This window comes from Orcinus orca, chromosome 5 (assembly GCF_937001465.1).
Source record: "Orcinus orca chromosome 5, mOrcOrc1.1, whole genome shotgun sequence".
NCBI classification, from domain to species: Eukaryota; Metazoa; Chordata; class Mammalia; order Artiodactyla; family Delphinidae; genus Orcinus; species Orcinus orca.
Window position 1 is genome coordinate 35,008,752 of NC_064563.1, and position 22,955 is coordinate 35,031,706.

At 38.4% G+C, this 22,955-nt stretch overlaps 1 protein-coding gene across 4 annotated transcripts in view; it reads left to right on the forward strand.

The window, feature by feature from the left end:
* The window catches only part of TOPBP1 (DNA topoisomerase II binding protein 1), a 77,292-nt gene extending 68,927 nt beyond the window's left edge, over nt 1–8,365 (forward strand). For all 4 annotated transcript variants that reach the window (XM_033404058.2, XM_033404059.2, XM_004278920.3 and 1 more), the window contains exon 28: nt 7,527–8,365. In XM_033404058.2, the coding sequence (XP_033259949.2) occupies nt 7,527–7,670 (144 nt within the window). In that variant the 3' untranslated portion in view covers nt 7,671–8,365. The remainder of the gene's footprint in view (nt 1–7,526) is intronic.
* Nucleotides 8,366–22,955: the final 14,590 nt, after the last annotated feature.

Below are 22,955 nucleotides of genomic sequence, written 5' to 3' on the forward strand. Positions count from 1 at the left end.
GTACAGTATTATTAACTATAACCATTATGCTGTGTATTATATTCCCACAGCTTATTTATTTTATAACAAATTTGTACCTCTTGACCACCTTTATCCATTTTGCCCACCCCTCACCCCCCTGCCTCTGTCAAGCAACCACCAGTCTGTTCTCTGTTGTATCTATTGAGTTTTGAGGGTTTTGTTTTTTTTAGATTCCACTTAACAAGAGATCATACAGTATTTGTATTTCTCTTTCTGACTTTTTTTGCTTAGCATAATGCCCTCAAGGTCCATCCATTTTGCCACAATTGGCAGGATTTCCTCTTTAATGGCTGAATCATATTCCATTTTGTGTGTGTGTGTGTGTGTGTGTGTGTGTATACGTGTACATACCAGTTTTCTTTATCCATTCATTCATTGCTGGACAGTCATGTCTTGGCTGTTAGATATCTTCGAGTTAATGTTTTTGTTTCCTTTAGATAAATACCCAGAAGTGGAACTGTTGGACCATATAGTAGTTCTGTATTTAATTTTTTGTGGAACCTCCATACTGTTTTCCAGAGTGGCTGCACCATTTATATTCCCACCAATGGTGCACAAAGTTTCCATTTTCTCTGCATCCTTGCCAACATGTGTTATCTCTTGTCTTTTTTATGTTATTGCCAACATGTGTTATCTCTTGTCTTTTTTATGTTAATTATCCTAATGGGTGTGAGGTGGTATCTCATTGTGGTTTTGATTTGCATTTCTCTGTTGATTAGTGGTGTTGAGCACCATTTCATGTACCTGTTGGCCATCTGTATGTCTTCTTTGGGAAAATGTCTATTCAGATCCTCTGCCCATTTTTTAATCAGTTTTTTTTTTTTTTTTTTTTTTTTTTTTTGCTGTTGAGTTGTATGAGTTCTGTATATATTTTGGATATTAACCCTTATCAGATATATAATTTGCAAATACTTTCTCCTATTTGATAAGTTGGCTTTTCATTTTGTTGATGGTTTCCTTCACTGTGCAGAAGTTTTTTGGTTTGATATAGTTTCACTTGTTAATTTTTGCTTTTGTTACTTTGCTTTTGGTGTCAAATCCAAAAAATCATCACCAAAACCAGTGTCAAGGAGCTTGCTGCCTGTTTTTTTCTAGGAGTTTTATGGTTTCAGGTCTTATGTTCAAGTCTTTAATCCATTTTGGGTTTATTTTTGTGTATGATATAAGATAGTGGTCGAGTTTCATTCTTCTGCATGTGGGGGTTCCGTTTTCCCAACACTATTTATCGAAAAGACTGTCTTTTCCCTATTGTATATTCTTGGCACCTTTGTCGTAAATTAATTGATCATGTATGCATATGTTTACTTCTGGGCTCTCTAGTCTGTTCCATTGATCTGTTTTTGTGCCAATACCGTATTATTTTGATTACTGTAGCTTTGTAATATAGTTTGAAATCAGGGAGCATGATGCTTCCAACTTTGTTGTTCTTAACATTGCTTTTGGTATTTGAGATATTTTGTGGTTCCATACAAATTTTAGGTTTGTTTGTTCTGTTTCTCTGAAAAATGCCATTGGAATTTTGATAGGGATTGCATTGAATCTGCAGACTGCTTTGGGTAGTAAGGATATTTTAACAATATTCTTCCAGTCCATGAGCACAGCTTATCTTTTCATTTATTTGTATCTTTTTCAGTTTCTTTCATCAGTGTCTTACAGTTTTCAGTTTACAGATGCTTTACCTCCTTGGTTAATTTTTTTCCCAGGTATTTAATTTATCTTTTTTTAATTTTTAAATTATTTGTGTCTTTATATTTAAAACGGCTTTTTTGTAAACAGGACATAGTTGGGCCTTGCTTTTTATTATCTGGAATGTTTAGTCCGTAATTACTGATACTGTTTGTTGTTGTTTTTTTTGCCATTTGTTTTTGGTCTGTCTCTTCAGTTCTTTGTTCGTCAGTTCTTCTTTTCTTGCTTTTTTTGGTATTTAATATTTTTTAGAATTCCATTTCATCCATTGTCTTTTTTTTAATATTTATTTATTATTTATTTGGCTGTGTTGTGGCATGGGGGATCTTTGTTGCCATGTGTGGGATCTTTGTTGCAGCTTGCAGGATCTTTAGTTGCTGCACATGGGATCTAGTTCCCTAACCAGGGATCAAACCCAGGCCCCCTGCATTGGGAATGTGGAGTCTTAACCACTGGACCACCAGGGAAATCCCCTCCATTGTCTCTTTTTATTTTTATTTTTATTTTTTTTGGCTGTGTTGGGTCTTCGTTGCTGCACGTGGGCTTTCTCTAGTTGTGGAGAGCAAGAGCTACTCTTCATCGCAGTGCGTGGCCTTCTCATTGCTGTGGCTTCTCTTGCTGCGGAGCATGGGCTCGAGGTGCACAGGCTTCAGTAGTTGCAGCACGCGGGCTCAGTAGTTGTGGCTCACAGGCTCTAGAGGACAGGCTCAGTAGTTGTGGCGCATGGGCTTAGTTGCTCCACAGCACGTGGGATCTTCCCTGCCCAGGGCTCAAACCCATGTCCCCTGCATTGGCAGGCAGATTTTCAGCCACTGCGCCACCAGGGAAGACCCTCCATTGTCTTTTTAAAGCAAAAACTTCTCTGCTTTTTTTTAGAGGGGCGGGGGTGTTTTGCTCTACAGATTACAATATACTTCCTTAATTTTTCATAATCTTCCTAGAGTTAATATTGTGCCACTGCATAAAATGCAGAAATCTTGAACCATATAGATTCCTTTGCTTCCCCTGTTCTTCAAACCAAGGGCCAGTAAACTATAGCCCACAGGCCAAATCCAGCCCACTGCCTGTTTTATTAATAAAGTTTTATTGAAACCCAGCCACGTTCTTACATTTGCATATTCTCTTTGGCTGCTTTTGCACTACAACTGCAGAGTTGAGTAGTCGCAACAGAAATTTGCAACTACTAAAATATTTAATGTCTGGCCCATCTATCTGTTTTAGCCCCACAAGTACAGTGTTATACTTTAAGTAAGTTTTGCTTTAAACAATCCAATGTATTTTAAGGAAATCAAAAGGGAAAAAAGTCTTTTATATTTACCCTAATGTATACCATTTTGAGTGTTATTTTTTTCTGAATATCTAAGTTTCCATCTGGTATCATTTTCCTTCAGCCTGAAGAACTTTTCTTTAGTTTGTAGTACAAATATGATGGGGACCAATGCTAGTTTTCTTTTTTTCTCTTTTTTTTGAAAATGTCTATTTTACCTTTATTCTTGAAGATTCTTGGCAGGATATAGAATTTGGGGTTGAGTTTTTTTTCTTCTTCTGGTACTTCAATAAAGACTTCATTCTCTCCTGGCCTCCATTGTTTCTTTTTCTTTTTACTTTTTAACAAAATATTTATTTTTTAAAATAAATAATGTTTTTTGGCTGTGTTGGGTCTTAATTGCAGCACTTGGGATCTTCGTTGAGGCATGCAGGATCTTTGTGGCATGGGCTCTTCATTGTGGCACACAGGCTTCTCTTTTGTTGTAGTGTGTGGGTTTTTTTCTCTCTCTAGTTGGGTCACGTGGGCTCCAGAGCGCCTGGGCTCTGTAGTTTTGTGGAATGCGGGCTCTCTCGTTGAGGCGCACAGGCTTAGTTGCCCCAGGGCATGTGGGATCTTAGTTCCCTGACCAGAGATCGAAACTGTGTCCCCTGAATTAGAAGGTGGTCTCTTTACCACTGGACCACTGAGGAAGTCCTAAGGCCTCCATTGTTTCTGATAAGAAGTTAATGGTAATTTGAATTGTTCTCCTTTATGCAATGTGTCATTTTTCTCCTGGCTGTTCTCAGGATTTTCTCTTCATCTTTGATTTTCAACCATTTATATTTCCAGGTATGGTTTCTTTGTATGAATCCTGATTGGTATTCACAAAGCTTCTTTAAACTTATGTCTCTCACCAAGTTTGGGAAATTTGGGGCATTATTTCTTCATTCTGCTATTTTTCTGCTTCATTCTTTTCTGTCTGGGAATTCAGTTACTCATGTTACTCTTTTGATATTGTCCCACAGGCCCCTAAGCCTGTATTCACTTATTTGCAATTATTTTTCTCTGTGCTCTTCTGATTGCCCAATTCCTGTGTATTTATCTCCAACTTCACTGATTTTTTCCTGTTATTTTCATCTGCTCTTAATCCTATCCAGTGAGACTTTGATTTAAGTCTTATATTTTTGGACTTCCCTGGTGGCTCTGTGGTTAAGAATCTGCCTGCGAATGCAGGGAACGCGGGTTCAATTCCTGGTCTGGGAAGATCCCACATGCCACGGAGCAACTGAGCCTGTGCACCACAACTACTGAGCCTGTGCTCTAGAGCCCGCACGCCACAACTGCTGAGCCTGTGCGCCACAACTACTGAAGCCCGTGTGCTCTAGGGCCTGTATGCCACAACTACTGAGCCCACATGATGCAACTACTGAAGCCTGCGTGCCTGGAGCCCATGCTCCACAACAAGAAAGCCACTGCAATGAGAAGCCCACGCACCAAAACGAAGAGTAGCTCCCATTTGCCACAACTAGAGAAAGCCTGCGTGCAGCAGTGAAGACCCAACACAGCCAAAAATAAATAAAATTTTTTTTTTAAGTATTACTTGTTTATATCTAGAATCGCTTTGGTTCTTTTCTGTGGTTTCTGTTTTTGTGCTGAGATTTCGTCTGTTCACTCATTTCAAGCATATTTTCCTTTATATCATTAAGAACAGTTATAATAGCTATGTTGCAGTTGTCTACTATTTCCAACATCTGGGTCATGAGCAAGATGTTCTGTTACTTTTTTTTTAATTAAACTTTTTATTTGGAAATAATTGTAGATTTACATGCAGTAGTAAGAAATAATACAGAGAGATTCCATATACACTTTCTCCAGGTTACACTAGTGGGTAGCATCTTGCAAAAACAAGGATATCCTTACAACCAGGATATTGGCTTTATAAAATCCAAGCTTATTCAGATTTCCCCAGTTTTACTTCTATTCATGTATATTTGTGTATTTAGATTTCTGCAGTTTTATCATGTGTAAGTTCATGTATCTGTCACCACAGTCAAGATACAGAACAGTTCTATCACTACAAGAATCCCTTTTTTTTTTTTTTTTTTTTTTTTTTTGCAGCACGCAGGCCTCTCACTGTTGTGGCCTCTCCCGTTGCGGAGCACAGGCTCCAGACGCGCAGGCTCAGTGGCCATGGCTCACGGGCCCAGCCACTCTGCGGCATGTGGGATCTTCCCAGACCGGGGCACAAATCCATGTCCCCCGCATCAGCAGGTGGACTCTTAACCACTACGCCACCAGGGAAGCCCAAGAATCCCTCATTTTTTAAAACTTAAATAAATGGAATTAATAATAGTGTGTAAACTTTGGCAATTGGCTTTTTTCACTCAGTAAAATTCCTTTGAGTTTCATCCAGATTGTTGCATTCTTATGCAACAATGAATACTTTTATTACCTTTTATTGCTGAGTAGTACAGATGTACCACAGTTAATCATTAACCTATGGAAGGACATCTGGGTTGTTTCCGTTTATGTACAGTTTCATATGTGAAAATAAGATTTCATTGCACTGGGATAAATTCTCAAGAGTGTGTTTACAAAGTGGGCATATTTTACATTCTCACCATCAATGTATGAGTGATGCAGTTTCTTTGTATCCTCATCTGCATTTAGTTGTCATTTTTTATTTAGCCATTTCATTTGGTGTATGATCTCTCTTGTGATTTTAACTTGCATTTTCCTAATGGCTAATCAAAGTGACCATCTTTTTGTGTGCTTATTTGCCATGTTCATATCCTCTTCCTTGAAATGTCTCTTCATGTCTTTTGTCCACTTTGTAATTGAATTGTTTTTTTTTACGCTTGAGAGTTGTTTATAATAGATACTAGTCTTTTGTTGGATATGTATTTGCACATATTTTCTTCCAGTCTGTGGCTTATGTATTCATCCATTTACCTTTATCCTCTTTTTTTTTGGCTTAGCCACACAGCTAGCAGGATCTTAGTTCCTCAACCAGGGATTGAACCCGTGCCCCCGGTAGTGGAAGCACTGAGTCCTAACCACTGGACCACCAGGGATCCCCTACCTTTATCCTCTTAACAGGAATTTTTGCAAAACAAGTTTTAAAAAAGGTTTTATAGTTTTTACTTTTTATGTCTGATAATACGTAGAGGTGTAAGGTTTAGGTCAAAATTGTTAGGAGGTTGGTTGAGGGGTTTTCTGCCTCAGCATGTCCAGTTGCTCCAGCACCATTTGTTAAAAGAACTATACTCCATTTAGTTGCACTTGCACCTTGGTCAGTATTCAGATGTGCATTTTGTGTGGGTCTGTTTCTGCATTCTCTGTTCTGTTCCATCAATCTATGTGTCTTTCCCTCTGCAAGACTCTTAATTACTGTATACATAATAAGTCCTAATATTAGGTCGTGATTCCTTCCTCTTTATTCCTCTTTTTCAAAATTGTTGTTGCTATTCTAGGGCCTGTACTTCTTTTTGACTGTGTCTTTATATGTAAATTTTTAAATAAGTCTGTTTGTCTATAAAAATACCTTTCTATGATTTTGATAGGAATTACATTAAACCTACAGATCAGTTTGAGTGTTTGACATCTTTACTATGTTAAGCCTTTTAGTCACTGAGGACAGCTTATCTCTAATTATTTAGATTGTCTGATTTCTTTCATGGGCATTTTGTAATTTTCAGTATATGTATATTTTTTTCTTAAGTTGATGCTTAAGTATTTCCATTTTGGGGGGTGATTTGTTTTTCTTGAGAATAGTTCATGTTCTGCTTCTTCACGTGTATAGTAATTATGGATGTATCCTAGAAATTACAAATCAGTTGTAGAGACTAGATCCTGTCATGTTCTTCTGAAGAGGACCATTTTATTTGTTTAGCAGGCAGTTTACTTGGCTGACCCTCCGCAGTGAGTGGCAGCTCAAATCTTAGTTGGGTTCTTTGAGCCTTACCTTGAGTCTCTGCACATACATGATTTAGGGGTCAAGCAAGGATTTGGTCAGTGTTTATAACACAGAGTTTGGAGCTCCTCCCAAACTTTCTGGAATTTCCCACCTCATTTTCTAGTGCTGTGGTTGCCATTCTGTCCTCTGGTTCTTCAAAGTTTTCTGTTAAAGTTTTAGCCAGTCAACATGACACAGACAGGGGCTTCTCCTCAGACTAAAAGCCATAAAAAATGAAAAGGGGAATTCATCCCATTCCATTCAAAGATTTTCAAAAATTTACACTAAACATAATATCTCACAGTTAAATGATAGCTATTAACTGTATTTTACCATATTTTCCATATTCTGTACTTAATCCGTATTTTACAGATGAAACCATTAAGATCTGAGCTAGCCCCACTCTGCCTGAGCTATAAACTCATTTTTCTGATAAAGGTGAAATTTTGTTACACAGGATCTGTCACTAATGGTGACAGGTGCTAAATAGCTACCTTGAAAGACAAATGTTTAAGTTTTTTCGTCATAAAGCAGAGTAAAGGAATCTATTACCTAATTAACAGTTTGAAATCTGAAAAAAATGAACAATGTTGGGTTTTTTACCCCCTTTTATAGGAATCTCCTCCTCAAGTAGAAAATTACTGTCTACCAGAAGCTATTTCATTTCTTCAGAATAATAAGGAACCTGGGCCTGGATTCTCACAAAAGAGGAAAGCTCCTACAGAGAAAAATAAAATCAAACGACCTAGAGTACAGTAATTGTATTTACTCAGTTACCAAACATTAAATGTGTTTTAAATTAATAGCTTGAATGTAACTGTGATGGATTTGTATAGTAATTTAAAGACAAGAACTTGAAGAATTCAGCTTCAGTGTAACAATGACCCTGCTTGAAGTTAGTTTTTAACACCTGAAATTTTAATCATTGAAATATTAACTGTTCCTGAATGGAAAGTTACCTAAAATAACAAAGTGCAACTCCTCAGCTAGCTTGTCATTAAACCATATTGACATGTGTAAAGGGCTTTTTGTTTATTTATTTTCTTGTAAATATCTGAGTCTGTAGCTTAGTAGAAGTTTTAGCAAGGTGATAGATTTTGCCTTAAAATGTCTGTTTTAATTCATAACAACAAGGAAATTATCAATTGGGATTTATTCTTGTTTTCCATGATTTTTAGCTTCTCACCATTTTACCTCTTTTTAACAGGAGCCTGAGCGCAAGGTTTAATGAGGAACTGAGGCTTTAAACTTAATGTGTGTGTATATATGTATATGCATGTTTATACAAATCTCCATGAGGTTTTCCAAGTTTGGACGCCAAAGCTTCGAAAATAAGGACAATAAAGAATAAAAGTAGTGACTCAAAGTAGTTCAAATAAGTTTTTAAAAAGAAAAGCTTTCTGGTATCCATTTTCTTGTTGAAGCAATAAAAGATTTGTAAAACACATTAAAAAGTGAATCTAGTCATGTTTCTGATGTTGTTTATATAGAATATTGGTCTAGTGGGTTGAGAAAAAAGGAACTACAAAATTGCAGTAGCCTCTATTAAATAATCTAAACCTAAACACCAGGTACTACATGCATGACCACAATTCTCTAATTATAAAGCTACCTCATTTTGTTTGTAATTTTGATGTAAACTGTTCAATTCCTAATAATTCTTTTAAAGCCAAATTCAAATGGTGATGGATTAAAGTCCTCAACCTGGACATCAAACCCCTGAAGTTTTCATCAGGTTTTCCTCTAAATGGAGTAGGGGTTATCCTTGCCCTTCACAATACGAATTCCTACACTGCCAAACAGGTAGCACTGTTATATAAACTGTACTCCTGTCCCTCCCCCAAGCAAAAAAACACATGGGCCTGGTTTTATTAGAGCCAGTTTGTGTTAGTTGGGTCCTTTCATTGGCAGTTTGCAGTAAGTTTCTCCCTGAATTTCACTACTTAAAAATTCTTTGAAATAGTTACTCTACAAATCTTGATGAGCACACTGTTGACAAAACAACAAATGTTATTCCATTTCTCTATCCCAGGAAAAATTAACTAATGTACCATTTTCTTTTCTGCCAAGATTATGAACTATTTTTTCAGTTCAGGCCTTCAACACACAGTTTACAATTTTAAGGCTCCAGATCGGTCTACACCCTGCATAAATCATTTCAACTCAGGCTTTGGCTCTTACACTGTAAATGTCCTAATGCCAGCAAGTTCTTCTTAGCATGCAAATAATTCCAAGCATAGGTAGGTATCTCATTTAAAAAGGAAAAAAAAACAAAAATCTTTCCTTGATTATTCTTATTTTCTCCTTAGTATTACTACAGTATTTTAATCTGTGCCGCTTAAATTAGCATCTTATATTCCTCCATGAATTTTTCATGTTCATTGGTCTGATCTCATCACCATTAATTCAACAAATAAGACACCTTAGCTGTAAGGTAGTGCGTGGGCTTCAGGAGCAAACCACTTAGAGCACGTGCTCTCTGAGACAGCTTACAGAAGCAGGGCCCTCAATGCAGACACAGCACTCAGTTATACTCAGTATTTATATTATGGGCTGAATCGTGTCTTTCTTCCTCAACCCCAAAAGAAAATTTCATAAATTGAAACTTAACCCCATACATAACTGTACTTGGAAATTGGGCCATTGAGGGGGTAATTAAGGCTAAATGAGGTCCTATGAATGGGGCCCTACTTTGGTAGGACTGGTGGCCTTATGAGGAGAGACCAGGTGTTCATGGGCACAGAGGAAAGAGAGGAAAGATAAGACCATGTGGGGACACAGAGGCAGCTGTCTGCAAATTAGGAAGAGATGCCTTACCAGAAGCCACCCATGGCAGCACCTCAGCCTTAGAATTTTAGCCTCCAGAATTGTGAGAAGTTTGTTGTTCAAGCCACCCACTCTGTGGTATTCTCTTTTGGCAGCCCCAGCAGACTAATAACAATATTACCATGCAGAGGTTCACAAACTGCGCCATAATGCTCAGGAATGGCATAAGCACACTTTCGTAGGGTAGAGCTCAGAGTTTTAGAGTTCGCATCCGTGGCTTCCCACCCAAAAAAGACAAACCACTGCTCTAGTCCAAACCTGTTAAAAGACAGGAAGGAAAGGGGAGGACAGAACAGCTAGAAAATGAAGGAGGGGCACAGCTGTTGGGATTCAATAAAAAGGAGCTGGAACTGGCTGAAACCAAGGAGGCTTCAAGAATAGTCTGGTCATTGACCTTTAGCTCATTATACCTATATTGTAATACAGTGGTCCCCAATCTTTTTGCCACCAGGGACCAGTTTCGAGGAAGACAATTTTTCCACGGATGGGGGGGGTGGGGTGGGGGATGGTTCAGGCGGTAATGGGAACAAAGGGGAGCGGCAGATGAAGCTTTGCTGGCTCACCCGCTGCTCACCTCCTGCTGTGTGGCCCGGGCGTTGGGGACCCCTGTTGTAATACTAAAAATCACTCCCCCTTACGTGGACCAGAAAAGTGGGCAGTGGCTGAATACCTGGGAAATACCCACGTTTCACTGAAATAGCAAGAATATTCCTCCCACTCATTAGCCTATGAAATTAGCCCATAAAACCCAAAAACCCCATGCCCTGGGGTCACTCTCACTTTCTGAAGACATCAGGCCAGAAGGGAGTGGCATGATATATTTAAAGTGCTGAAAGAAAAAAATACTGTGCTGGCAAACTTGTCCTTCAGAATTGGAGGAGAGCTAGAGGGTTTTCCAGACAAGGAAAAGCTAGAGAAGTTCATCAATACTAGACCAGACTTACAAGAAATGTTAAAGGAACTTCTTTAAGCTGAAAGAGGGTTGGAGGCACTAATTAGTAATGAGAAACATGGAAGTATAAATCTCACTGTTAGAGATAAATATATAGTAAAATTCAGAAAAATCTAATGTAAAATTGGTGAGTTAATCACTTACAAAGGTACTAGGAAGGTTAAGACAAGAGTAGTAAAACTACAATTTTTTAACAATAATAATAATATTAATAACAATAACAATTTGTTAATGGATACACAAGATTAAAAGATGTAAATTGTGACATCAATATAAAACGTGGTGTGGGGAGTAAAAATGTAGAGCTTTAGAATGAGATCAAACTTAAGTTGTTATCAACTTAAAATAAACTGTTATAAATAAAAATATAAGTTGTTTTATGTAAGCTCATGGTAACCACAAAGCACAACCCACAGTAGATACATAAAAGACAAAGAGAAAGGAATCAAAGCATACCACTACAGAAAACCATCAAATCAAAAAGTAAGAGAGCAAGAGATGAACAAGGGAACAGAGGAACTACAAAACAGCCAGAAAACAATTAACAAAATGGCAATAACTATGTACCTATCAATAATTATTATAAATGTAAATGGAGTAAATTCTCCAAACAAAAGACATAGAGTAGCTGAATGGATAAAAAAACAAAACAATACATCAACAACAAAAAACATCTATATGGGCCTCAGCAGAGACTCACTTCAGATGTAAGGACACAAAGACTGAAAGTGAAGGGATATAAAAAGACATTCCTTGAAATGGAACCCAGAGAAAGCTGGACTAGCTATACTTATAATGGACAAAATAGATTTTAAGTCAAAGAGACAAAGAAAGTCATTATACAAATGATAAAAGGGTCAACCCTACAAGAGAATACAATATTTGTAAATATTTATGCACCCAACATAAAATCACCTAAATATATAATGCAAAAATTAACACACATAAAGGAAGAAATAGACAGCAATATAGTTGTAAGGGATTTTAATATTCTACTTTAATTCATGAATAGATCATCCACAATGAAAATCAATACAGAATCACTGGCCTTAAATGACACATTAGATCAAATGGACTTAACAGACATATATAGAACATTCCATCCAAGAGCAACAGAATACACATTCTTCTCAGGTGCACATAAAACATTCTCCAGCATAGATAATATGTTAGGCCACAAAACAAGTCAATAAATTTAAGAAGACTGAAATCATACCAAGCATCTTTTCTGACCACAACGATATGAAACTAGAAATCAATTACAAGAAGAAAACTGGAAAAATCAACAAATATGTGGAGATTAAACAACATGCTACTGAACAACAAATGGGTCAAAGAAGACATCAAAAGAGAAATAAAAAAATACTTTGAAACAAATGAAAATGGAAATACAACATACCAACACTTATGTGATGCAGCAAAAGCAGTTCTAAAAGGGAAGTTAATAGTGATAAAAGCCTTATTAAGAAACAAGAAAGATCTCAAACAACCTAACTTTAGACTTCAAGAAACTACAAAAAGAAGAAAAAACTAAGTCTAAATTTATAAATTTGGAAGGAAATAACAAAGATCAGAGCAGAAATGAAGTAGAGACTAAAAGACAATAGAAAAGATCAATGAAACTAAGAGCTGTTTTTGAAAAATGAAATATCAAATATAAACTAAAGAAACAAACCTTAGCTAGACTCAAAAGAGGACTCAAAGTCAGAAATGAAAGCAGAGACATTACGATGTCTACTATGAATAATTATACACCAACAAATTGGACAACCTATAAAAAAATGGATAAATTTCTAGAAACATACAGACTACAAAGACTAAGTCATGAGGAAATAAAAAAATTTTTTAACATCTTTATTGGAGTATAATTGCTTTACAATGATATGTTAGTTTCAGCTTCACAACAAAATGCATCAGTTATATATATACATATATTCCCATATCTCTTCCCGTTTGCGTCTCCCTCCCTCCCACCCTCCCTATCCCACCCCTCCACGCGGTCACAAAGCACCGAGCTGATCTCCCTGTGCTATGCGGCTGCTTCCCAGTAGCTATCTACCTTACGTTTGGTAGTGTATATATGGCCATGCCTCTCTCTCGCTTTGTCACAGCTCACCCTTCCCCCTCCCCATATCCTCAAGTCCATTCTCTAGTAAGTCTGTGTCATTATTCCTGTTTCACCCCTAGGTTTTTCATGACATTTTTTTTCTTAAATTCCATATATATGTGTTAGCATACGGTATTTGTCTCTCTCTTTCTGACTTACTTCACTCTGTATGACAGACTCTAGGTCTATCCACCTCATTACAAATAGCTCAATTTCGTTTCTTTTTATGGCTGAGTAATATTCCATTGTATACATGTGCCACATCTTCTTTATCCATTCATCCGATGATGGACACTTAGGTTGTTTCCATCTCTGGGCTATTGTAAATAGAGCTGCAATAAACATTTTGGTACATGACTCTTTTTGAATTATGGTTTTCTCAGGATATATGCCCAGTAGTGGGATTGCTGGGTCATATGGTAGTTCTATTTGTAGTTTTTTAAGGAACCTCCATACTGTTCTCCACAGTGGCTGTATCAATTTACATTCCCACCAACAGTGTAAGAGGGTTCCCTTTCCTCCACACCCTCTCCAGCAATTATTATTTCTAGATTTTTTGATGATGACCATTCTGACTGGTGTGAGATGATATCTCATTGTAGTTTTGATTTGCATTTCTCTAATGATTAGTGATGTTGAGCATTCTTTCATGTGTTTGTTGGCAGTCGGCATATCTTCTTTGGAGAAATGTCTATTTAGGTCTTCTGCCCATTTTTGGATTGGGTTGTCTGTTTTTTTGTTATTGAGCTGCATGAGCTGCTTGTAAATTTTGGAGATTAATCCTTTGTCAGTTGCTTCATTTGCAAATATTTTCTCCCATTCTGAGGGTTGTCTTTTGGTCTTGTTTATGGTTTCCTTTGCTGTGCAAAAGCTTTTAAGTTTCACTAGGTCCCATTTGTTTATTTTTGTTTTTATTTCCATTTCTCTAGGAGGTGGGTCAAAAAGGACCTTGCTGTGATTTATGTCATAGAGTGTCCTGCCTATGTTTTCCTCTAAGAGTTTGATAGTTTCTGGCCTTACATTTAGGTCTTTAATCCATTTTGAGCTATTTTTGTGTATGGTGTTAGGGAGTGATCTAATCTCATACTTTTACATGTACCTGTCCAGTTTTCCCAGCACCACTTATTGAAGAGGCTGTCCTTTCTCCACTGTACATTCCTGCCTCCTTTATCAAAGATAAGGTGACCATATGTGCATGGGTTTATCTCTGGGCTTTCTATCCTGTTCCATTGATCTATATTTCTGTTTTTGTGCCAGTACCATACTGTCTTGATTACTGTAGCTTTGTAGTATAGTCTGAAGTCAGGAAGCCTGATTCCTCCAGCTCCGTTTTTCGTTCTCAAGATTGCTTTGTCTATTCGGGGTCTTTTGTGTTTCCATACAAATTGAGAAATATTTTGTTCTAGTTTTGTGAAAAATGCCAATGGTAGTTTGATAGGGATTGCAATGAATCTGTAGATTGCTTTGGGTAGTAGAGTCATTTTCACAATGTTGATTCTTCCAATCCAAGAACATGCCATATCTCTCCATCTATTTGTATCATTTTTAATTTCTTTCACCAGTGTCTTATAATTTTCTGCATACAGGTCTTTTGTCTCCTTAGGTAGGTTTATTCCTAGATATTTTATTCTTTTGGTTGCAATGGTAAATGGGAGTGTTTTCTTGATTTCACTTTCAGATTTTTCATCCTTAGTGTATAGGAATGCCAGAGATTTCTGTGCATTAATTTTGTATCCTGCTACTTTACCAAATTCATTGATTAGCTCTAGTAGTTTGCTGGTAGCATCTTTAGGATTCTCTATGTATAGTATCATGTCGTCTGCAAAGAGTGACAGCTTTACTTCTTCTTTTCCGATTTGGATTCCTTTTATTTCCTTTTCTTCTCTGATTGCTGTGGTTAAAACTTCCAAAACTATGTTGAATAAGAGTGGTGAGAGTGGGCAACCTTCTCTTGTTCCTGATCTTAGTGGAAATGCTTTCAGTTTTTCACCATTGAGGATGATGTTGGCTGTGGGTTTGTCATATATGGCCTTTATTATGTTGAGGAAAGTTCCCTCTATGCCTACTTTCTGCAGGGTTTTTATCATAAATGGGTGTTGAATTTTGTCAAAAGCTTTCTCTGCATCTATTGAGATGATCATATGGTTTTTCTCCTTCAATTTGTTAATATGGTTTATCACGTTGATTGATTTGCGTATATTGAAGAATCCTTGCATTCCTGGAATGAACCCCACTTGATCATGGTGTACGATCCGTTTAATGTGCTGTTGGATTCTGTTTGCTAGTATTTTGTTGAGGATTTTTGCATCTATGTTCATCAGTGATATTGGCCTGTAGTTTTCTTTCTTTGTGACATCCTTGTCTGGTTTTGGTATCAGGGTGATGGTGGCCTCGTAGAATGAGTTTGGGAGTGTTCCTCCCTCTGCTATATTTTGGAAGAGTTTTAGAAGGGTAAGTGATAGCTCTTCTCTAAATGTTTGATAGAATTCGCCTGTGAAGCCATCTGGTCCTGGGCTTTTGCTTGTTGGAAGATATTTAATCACAGTTTCAATTTCAGTGCTTGTGATTGGTCTGTTCATATTTTCTATTCCTTCCTGATTCAGTCTTGTCAGGTTGTGCCTTTCTAAGAATTTGTCCATTTCTTCCAGGTTGTCCATTTTATTGGCATAGAGTTGCTTGTAGTAATCTCTCAAGATCTTTTGTATTTCTGCAGTGTCAGTCGTTACTTCTCCTTTTTCATTTCTAATTCTATTGATTTCAGTCTTCTCCCTTTTTTTCTTGTTGAGTCTGGCTAATGGTTTATCAATTTTGTTTATCCTTTCAAAGAACCAGCTTTTAGTTTTATTGATCTTTGCTATAGTTTCCTTCATTTATTTCTGATCTGATTTTTATGATTTCTTTCCTTCTGCTAACTTTGGGGGTTTTTTGTTCTTCTTTCTCTAATTGCTTTAGGTGCAAGGTTAGGTTGTTTATTCGAGATGTTTCCTGTTTCTTAAGGTACGATTGTATTGCTATAAACTTCCCTCTTAGAACTGCCTTTGCTGCATCCCATAGATTTTGAGTCGTCGTGTCTCCATTGTCATTTGTTTCTAGGTATTTTGTGATTTCCTCTTTGATTTCTTCAGTGATCACTTCGTTATTAAGTAGTGTACTGTTTAGCCTCCATTTGTCTGTATTTTTTACAGATCTTTTCCTGTAATTGATATCTAGTCTCATAGTGTTGTGGTCGGAGAAGATACTTGATACAATTTCAATTTTCTTAAATTTACCAAGGCTTTTTTGTGACCCAAGATATGATCTATCCTGGAGAATGTTCCATGAGCACTTGAGAAAAATGTGTATTCTGTTGTTTTTGGATGGAATGTCCTATAAATATCAATTAAGTCCATCTTGTTTAATGGATCTAAAGCTTGTGTTTCCTTATTTATTTTCTTTTTGGATGATCTGTCCATTGGTGAAAGTGGGGTGTTAAAGTCCCCTACTATGAATGTGTTACTGTCGATTTCCCCTTTTATGGCTCTTAGTATTTGCCTTATGTATTGCAGTGCTCCTATGTTGGGTGCATAAATATTTACAATTGTTATATCTTCTTCTTGGATTGATTCCCTTGATCATTATGTAGTGTCCTTCTTTGTCTCTTCTAATAGTCTTTATTTTAAAGTCTATTTTGTCTGATATGAAAATTGCTACTCCAGCTTTCTTTTGGTTTCCATTTGCATGAAATACCTTTTTCCATCCCCTTACTTTCAGTCTGTATGTGTCTCTAGGTCTGAAGTGGGTCTCTTGTAGTCAGCAAATATATGGGTCTTGTTTTTGTATCCATTCAGCCAATCTGTGTCTTTTGGTGGGAGCATTTAGTCCATTTACATTTAAGGTAATTATCGATATGTATGTTCCCATTCCCATTTTCTTAATTGTTTTGGTTTTGTTATTGTAGGTCTTTTCCTTCTTTTGTGTTTCTTGCCTAGAGAAGTTCCTTTAGCAGTTGTTGTAGAGCTGGTTTTGCGGTGCTGAACTCTCTCAGCTTTTGCTTGTCTGTAAATGTTTTAATTTCTCCATCAAATCTGAATGAGATCCTTGCTGGGTAGAGTAATCTTGGTTGCAGGTTTTTCTCCTTCAACACTTTCAATATGTCCTGACACTCCCTTCTGGCTTGCAGAGTTTCTGCTGAAAGATCAGCTGTTAACCTTATGGGGATTTCCTTGTGTGTTATTTGTTGTTTTTCCCTTGCTGCTTTTAATATGCTTTCTTTGTATTTAATTTTTGACAGTTTGATTAATATGTGTCTTGGCATATTTCTCCTTGGATTAATCCTGTATGGGACTCTTTGTGCTTGGTGGACTTGATTAACTATTTCCTTTCCCATATTAGGGAAGTTTTCAACTATAATCTCTTCAAATATTTTCTCAGTCCCTTTCTTTTTCTCTTCTTCTTCTGGAACCCCTATAATTCGAATGTTGGTGCGTTTAATGTTGTCCCAGAGGTCTCTGCGACTGTCCTCAGTTCTTTTCATTCTTTTTTCTTTATTCTGCTCTGCAGTAGTTATTTCCACTATTTTATCTTCCAGGTCACTTATCCGTTCTTCTGCCTCAGTTATTCTGCTATTGATCCCATCTAGAGTACTTTTAATTTCATTTATTGTGTTGTTCATCATTGTTTGCTTCATCTTTAGTTCTTCTAGGTCCTTGTTAACTGTTTCTTGCATTTTGTCTATTCTATTTCCAAGATTTTGGATCATCTTTACTACCATTATTCTGAATTCTTTTTCAGGTAGACTGCCTATTTCCTCTTCATTTGTTAGGTCTGGTGGGTTTTTATCTTGCTCCTTCATCTACTGTGTGTTTTTCTGTCTTTTCATTTTGCTTATCTTACTGTGTTTGGGGTCTCCTTTTTGCAGGCTGAAGGTTTGTAGTTCCTGTTGTTTTTAGTGTCTGTCCCCAGTGGCTAAGTTTGGTTCAGTGGGTTGTGTAGACTTCCTGGTGGAGGGGACTAGTGCCTGTGTTCTGGTGGATGAGGCTGGATCTTGTCTTTCTGGTGGGCAGGTCCACGTCTGGTGGTGTGTTTTGGGGTGTCTGTAGACTTATTATGATTTTGGGCAGCCTCTCTGCTAATGGGTGGGGTTTTGTTCCTGTCTTGCTAGTTGTTTGGCATAGGATGTCCAGCACTGTAGCTTGCTGGTCATTGAGTGAAGCTGGGTGCTGGCGTTGAGATGGAGATCTGTGGGAGATATTTGCCATTTGATATTATGCGCAGCTGGGAGGCCTCTTGTGGACCTGTGTCCTGAAGTTGGCTCTCCCACCTCAGAGGCACAGCACTAACTCCTGGCTGCAGCACCAAGAGCCTTTCATCCACACGGCTCCTTAATTTGGGATGATTCATTGTCTATTCAGGTATTCCACAGATGCGGGGTACATCAAGTTGATTGTGGAGCTTTAATCCGCTGCTTCTGAGGCTGCTGGGAGAGATTTCCCTTTCTCTTCTCTGTTCTGACAGTTCCCAGGGGCTCAGCTTTGGATTTGGCCCCGCTTCTGAGTGTAGGTCGCCGGAGGGCGTCTGTTCTTCGCTCAGACAGGACGGGGTTAAAGGAGCCGCTGATTCAGAGGCTCTGGCTCACTCAGGCCGGGGGGTAGGGAGGGTCACAGAGTGCAGGGCGGGCCTGCGGCGGCAGAGGCCGGCGTGACGTTGCCAGCCTGAGGTGCGCAGGGCGGTCTCCCGGGGGAGTTGTCCCTGGATCCCGGGACCCTGGCAGTGGCGGGCTGCACAGGCTCCCCGGAAGGGGGTGTGTGGATAGTGACCTGTGTTCGCACACAGGCTTCTTGGTGGCGGCAGCAGCGGCCTTAGCGTCTCATGTCTGCTCTGGGGTCCGCACTTTTAGCCGCGGCTCGCGCCCGTCTCTGGAGCTCCTTTAAGCAGCGTTCTTAATCCCCTCTCCTCGCGCACCAGGAAATAAAGAGGGAAGAAAAAGTCTCTTGCCATTTCGGCAGGTCCAGACTTTTCCCCGGACTCCCTCCCGGCTAGCCGCGGTGCACTAACGCCCTGCAGGCTGTGTTCACGCCGCCAAACCCAGTCCTCTCCCGGCGCTCCGACTGAAGCCGGAGCCTCAGCTCCCAGCCCCTCCCGCCCCGGCGGGTGAGCAGACAAGCCTCTCGGCTGGTGAGTGCCGGTCGGCCCTGATCCTCCGCGCTGGAATCTCTCCGCTTTGCCCTCCGCACCCTGTTGCTGTGCTCTCCTCCGCGGCCCCGAAGCTCCCCTAACTCCACCACCCGCAGTCTCCGCCCGCGAAGGGGCTTGCTAGTGTGTGGACACTTTTCCTCCTTCACAGCTCCCTCCCGCTGGTGCAGGACCCGTCCCTATCCTTTTGTCTCTGTTTATTTTTTTCTTTTGCCCTAACCAGGTACGTGGGGGGTTTCTTGCCTTTTGGGAGGTCTGAGGTCTTCTGCCAGCGTTCAGTAGGTGCTCTGTATGAGTTGTTCCACGTGTAGATGTATTTCTGGTGTATCTAGGAAATAAAAAATTTGATTACAGTGATTACTAGTAAGGAGATTGAATCAGTAATCCAAAACTTCTTAACAAACAAAAGTCCAGGACCAGATGATTCTACTGGTAAGTTCTAGCAAACATTTAAAGAATACCAATCCTTCTCAAACTCTTTCAAAAAAACAAAAGAGGAGAGAACACTTCCAAACCAATTTTATGAGGCCAGCATTACCCTGATACCAAAACCAAAGACACTAGAAGAAAAGAAAATTACAGGCCAACAATGAACATAGATGCAAAAATCCTCAACAGAATATTTGCAAACTGAATTCAACAATACATTAAAAGGATCAGAAACCATGATTAAATGGGATTTATTCCAGGGATGCAAGGGATAGGGGTGGTTCGATATCCACAATCAGTCAATGTGATACACCATATTAAAACGAAGAATAAAAATCCTATGATCATCTCAATAGATGCTGAAAAAGCTTTTCACAAAATTCAACATCCATTTTAGAAACTCTCAGAAAAGTGGTTATAGAGAGAATGCACCCCAACATAATAAAAGCCATGCATGACCAGCCAACAGCCAACATCATACTCAACAGTGAATAGCTGAAAGCTTTTCCTCTAAGATCAGGAACAAGACAAAGGCCCACTCTTGCCACTTTTATTCATCATAGTATTGGAAGCCTTAGCCAGAGCAATGAGGCAAGAAAAAGAAATAAAAGGCATCTAAATTGAAAAGGAAGAAGTGAAACTGTTACTGTTTGCAGATGACATGGTATTATAGCAAGAAAACCCTAAAGACTCCACCAAAAAACTGTTAGAATTAAATAATGAATTCAGTAATGAAGCAGGACATAAAATCAATATGCAAAAATAAATTGCATTTCTGTATACTAATAATGAACTATCAGAAAGTGAAATTAAGAAAACAATCCTAGACCTATACGCTGATAACCATAAAACATTGATAAAGGAAATTGAAGATGATTCAAAGAAATGGAAAGAGATCCCATGCTCTTGGATTGGAAAAATTAATATTGTTATAATGGTCCTACTATCCAAAGCAATCTACAGATTTAATGCAATTCCTATCAAATTACCCATGACATTTTTTCACAAAGCTAGAACAAATAATCCTAAAATTATTTGGGACACAGGTTCAATCCCTGGTCCAGGAAGATTCCACATGCCGTGGAGCAATTAAGCTCATGCGCCACAACTACTGAGCCTGCGCTCTAGAGCCCACCAACCACAATTACTGAGCCCATGTGCTACAACTACCAAAGCCTGTGTGCCTAGAATCCATGCTCTACAACAAAGAGAAGCCACTGCAATGAGAAGCTCATGCATCACAATGAAGAGTAGCCCCCGCTCACCGCAACTACAGAAAGCCCACGTGCAGCAATGAAGACCTAATGGAGCCAAAAATAAATAAATAAATTTATTTTTTTTAAAAAAAGAACATTCCTTCATACCATATACAAAAATAAACTCAAGAAGGTTTAAAGACTTAAATATAAGACATGACACTGGACTTCCCTGGTGGCGCAGTGGTTAAGAATCTGCCTGCCAATGCAGGGGACATGGGTTCGAGCTCTGGTCCAGGAAGATCCCACACGCCTCGGAGCAACTAAGCCCACGCACCACAACTACTGAGCCTGCGTTCTAGAGCCTGCCAGCCACAACTACTGAGCCTGAGTGCCACAACTACTGAAGCCCACATGCCCATAGCCCGTGCTCTGCAACAAGAGAAGACACCACAATGAGAAGCCTGTGCACCACAACGAAGAGTAGCCCCTCCTTGCCGAAACTAGAGAAAGCCCGCATGTAGCAACAAAGACCCAACGCAGCCAAAAATAAATAAATTTATTTAAAAAAAAAAGACATGACACCATAAAACTCCTAGAAAACATAGGCAAAACATCCCCCGACATAAATCGTAGAAATATATTCTTAGATCAGTCTCCCCAGGCAAAAAAATAAAAGCAAAAATAAACTAATGGGACCTAATCAAACTTACAAGCTTTTACACAACAAAAGAAACCATAAACAAAATGAAAAGACAACTTACAGAATGGGAGAAAATATTTGCAAATGATATAATGCCAAGGGGTTAATTTCCAAAATATATAAACAGCTCATACAACTTCATATAAAAAAAAAAGCCAAACAACTCAATCAAAAAAGGGCAGAAGACCTAAATAGACATTTCTCCAAAGAAGACATACAGATGGCCAACAAGCACATGAAAAGATGCCCAACATCACTAATTATTGGAGAAATGCAAATCAAAACCACAGTGAGCTATCACCTCACATCAGTCAGAATGCCTATCATCAAAAATCTACAAATAGAATTCCCTGGTGGTCCAATGGTTAAGACTCCATGCTTCTAATGCAGGGGGTGCGGGTTTGATCCCTGGTAAGGGAACTAAGATCCCACATGCTGCGCAACATGACCAAAAAAAGAAAAAAAAAGAAGAAGTCTACAAGTAATAAATGCTGGAGAGGGTGTGGAGAAATAGGAACCCTCTTACAGTGTTGGTGGGAATGTAAATTGATGCAACCACTATGAGAAACATTATGGTGGCTCCTTAAATAACTAAAAATAGAGTTACCATATGATCCAGCAATCCCACTCCTAGGCATATATCCAGAAAAGACAAAAACTCTAATTCAAAAAGATACATGCACCCCACTTATCATAGCAGCACTATTTACAATAGCCAAGATACGGAAACCACACAAATATCCGTGAACAGATGAATGGGTAAAGAAGATGTGTGTGTGTGTGTGTGTGTGTGTGTGTGTGTGTGTTATATGTATACAATGGAATATTACTCAGCCATAAAAAAGAGTAAAATAATGCCATTTGCAGCAATGTGGATGGACCTAGAGATTGTCATACTAAGTGAAGTAAGCCAGACAAAGACAAATATCATATGATATTGCTTATATGTGGAATCTTTTTTTAAAAAAAGATACAAATGAACTTATGTACAAAATAGAAATAGACCCACAAACATAGAAAACAAACTTATTTCCAAAGGGAAAAGGGGTGGTGGAGGGATAAATTAGGAAGTTGGGATTAATATATACACACTACTATATATAAAATAGATGACCAACAAGGACCTACTATATAGCACAGAAAAATATACTCAATATGCTGTAATAACTTATAAGGGAAAATAATCTGAAAAAGAATATATTGTCATATATCTATATATATAGCTATATGACTGAATCACTGTGCTCTACCCTTAAACTAACACAACATTGTAAATCAACTATATTTCAATAAAATATATATGTAATTATATATATAATTTGATGATTAAAGAATAATATATATTATATATATAATATATATTTTATACATATATATAGTAGTCATAAAATTTGTATGGAATCACAAAAGACCTGAATAGCCAAAGCAACTTGAGAAAGAATAACACAGCTGGAAGCATCATGGTTCCTGATTTCAAACTATATTACAAAGATATATTCATCAAAATAGTATGGTGCGGGGCTTCCCTGGTGGCTCAGTGGTTAAGAATCTGCCTGTCAATGCAGGGAACACGGGTTCAAGCCCTGGTCTGGGAAGATCCCACATGCGGTGGAGCAGCTGAGCCCGTGGGCCACAGCTACTGAGCCCACACACCACAACT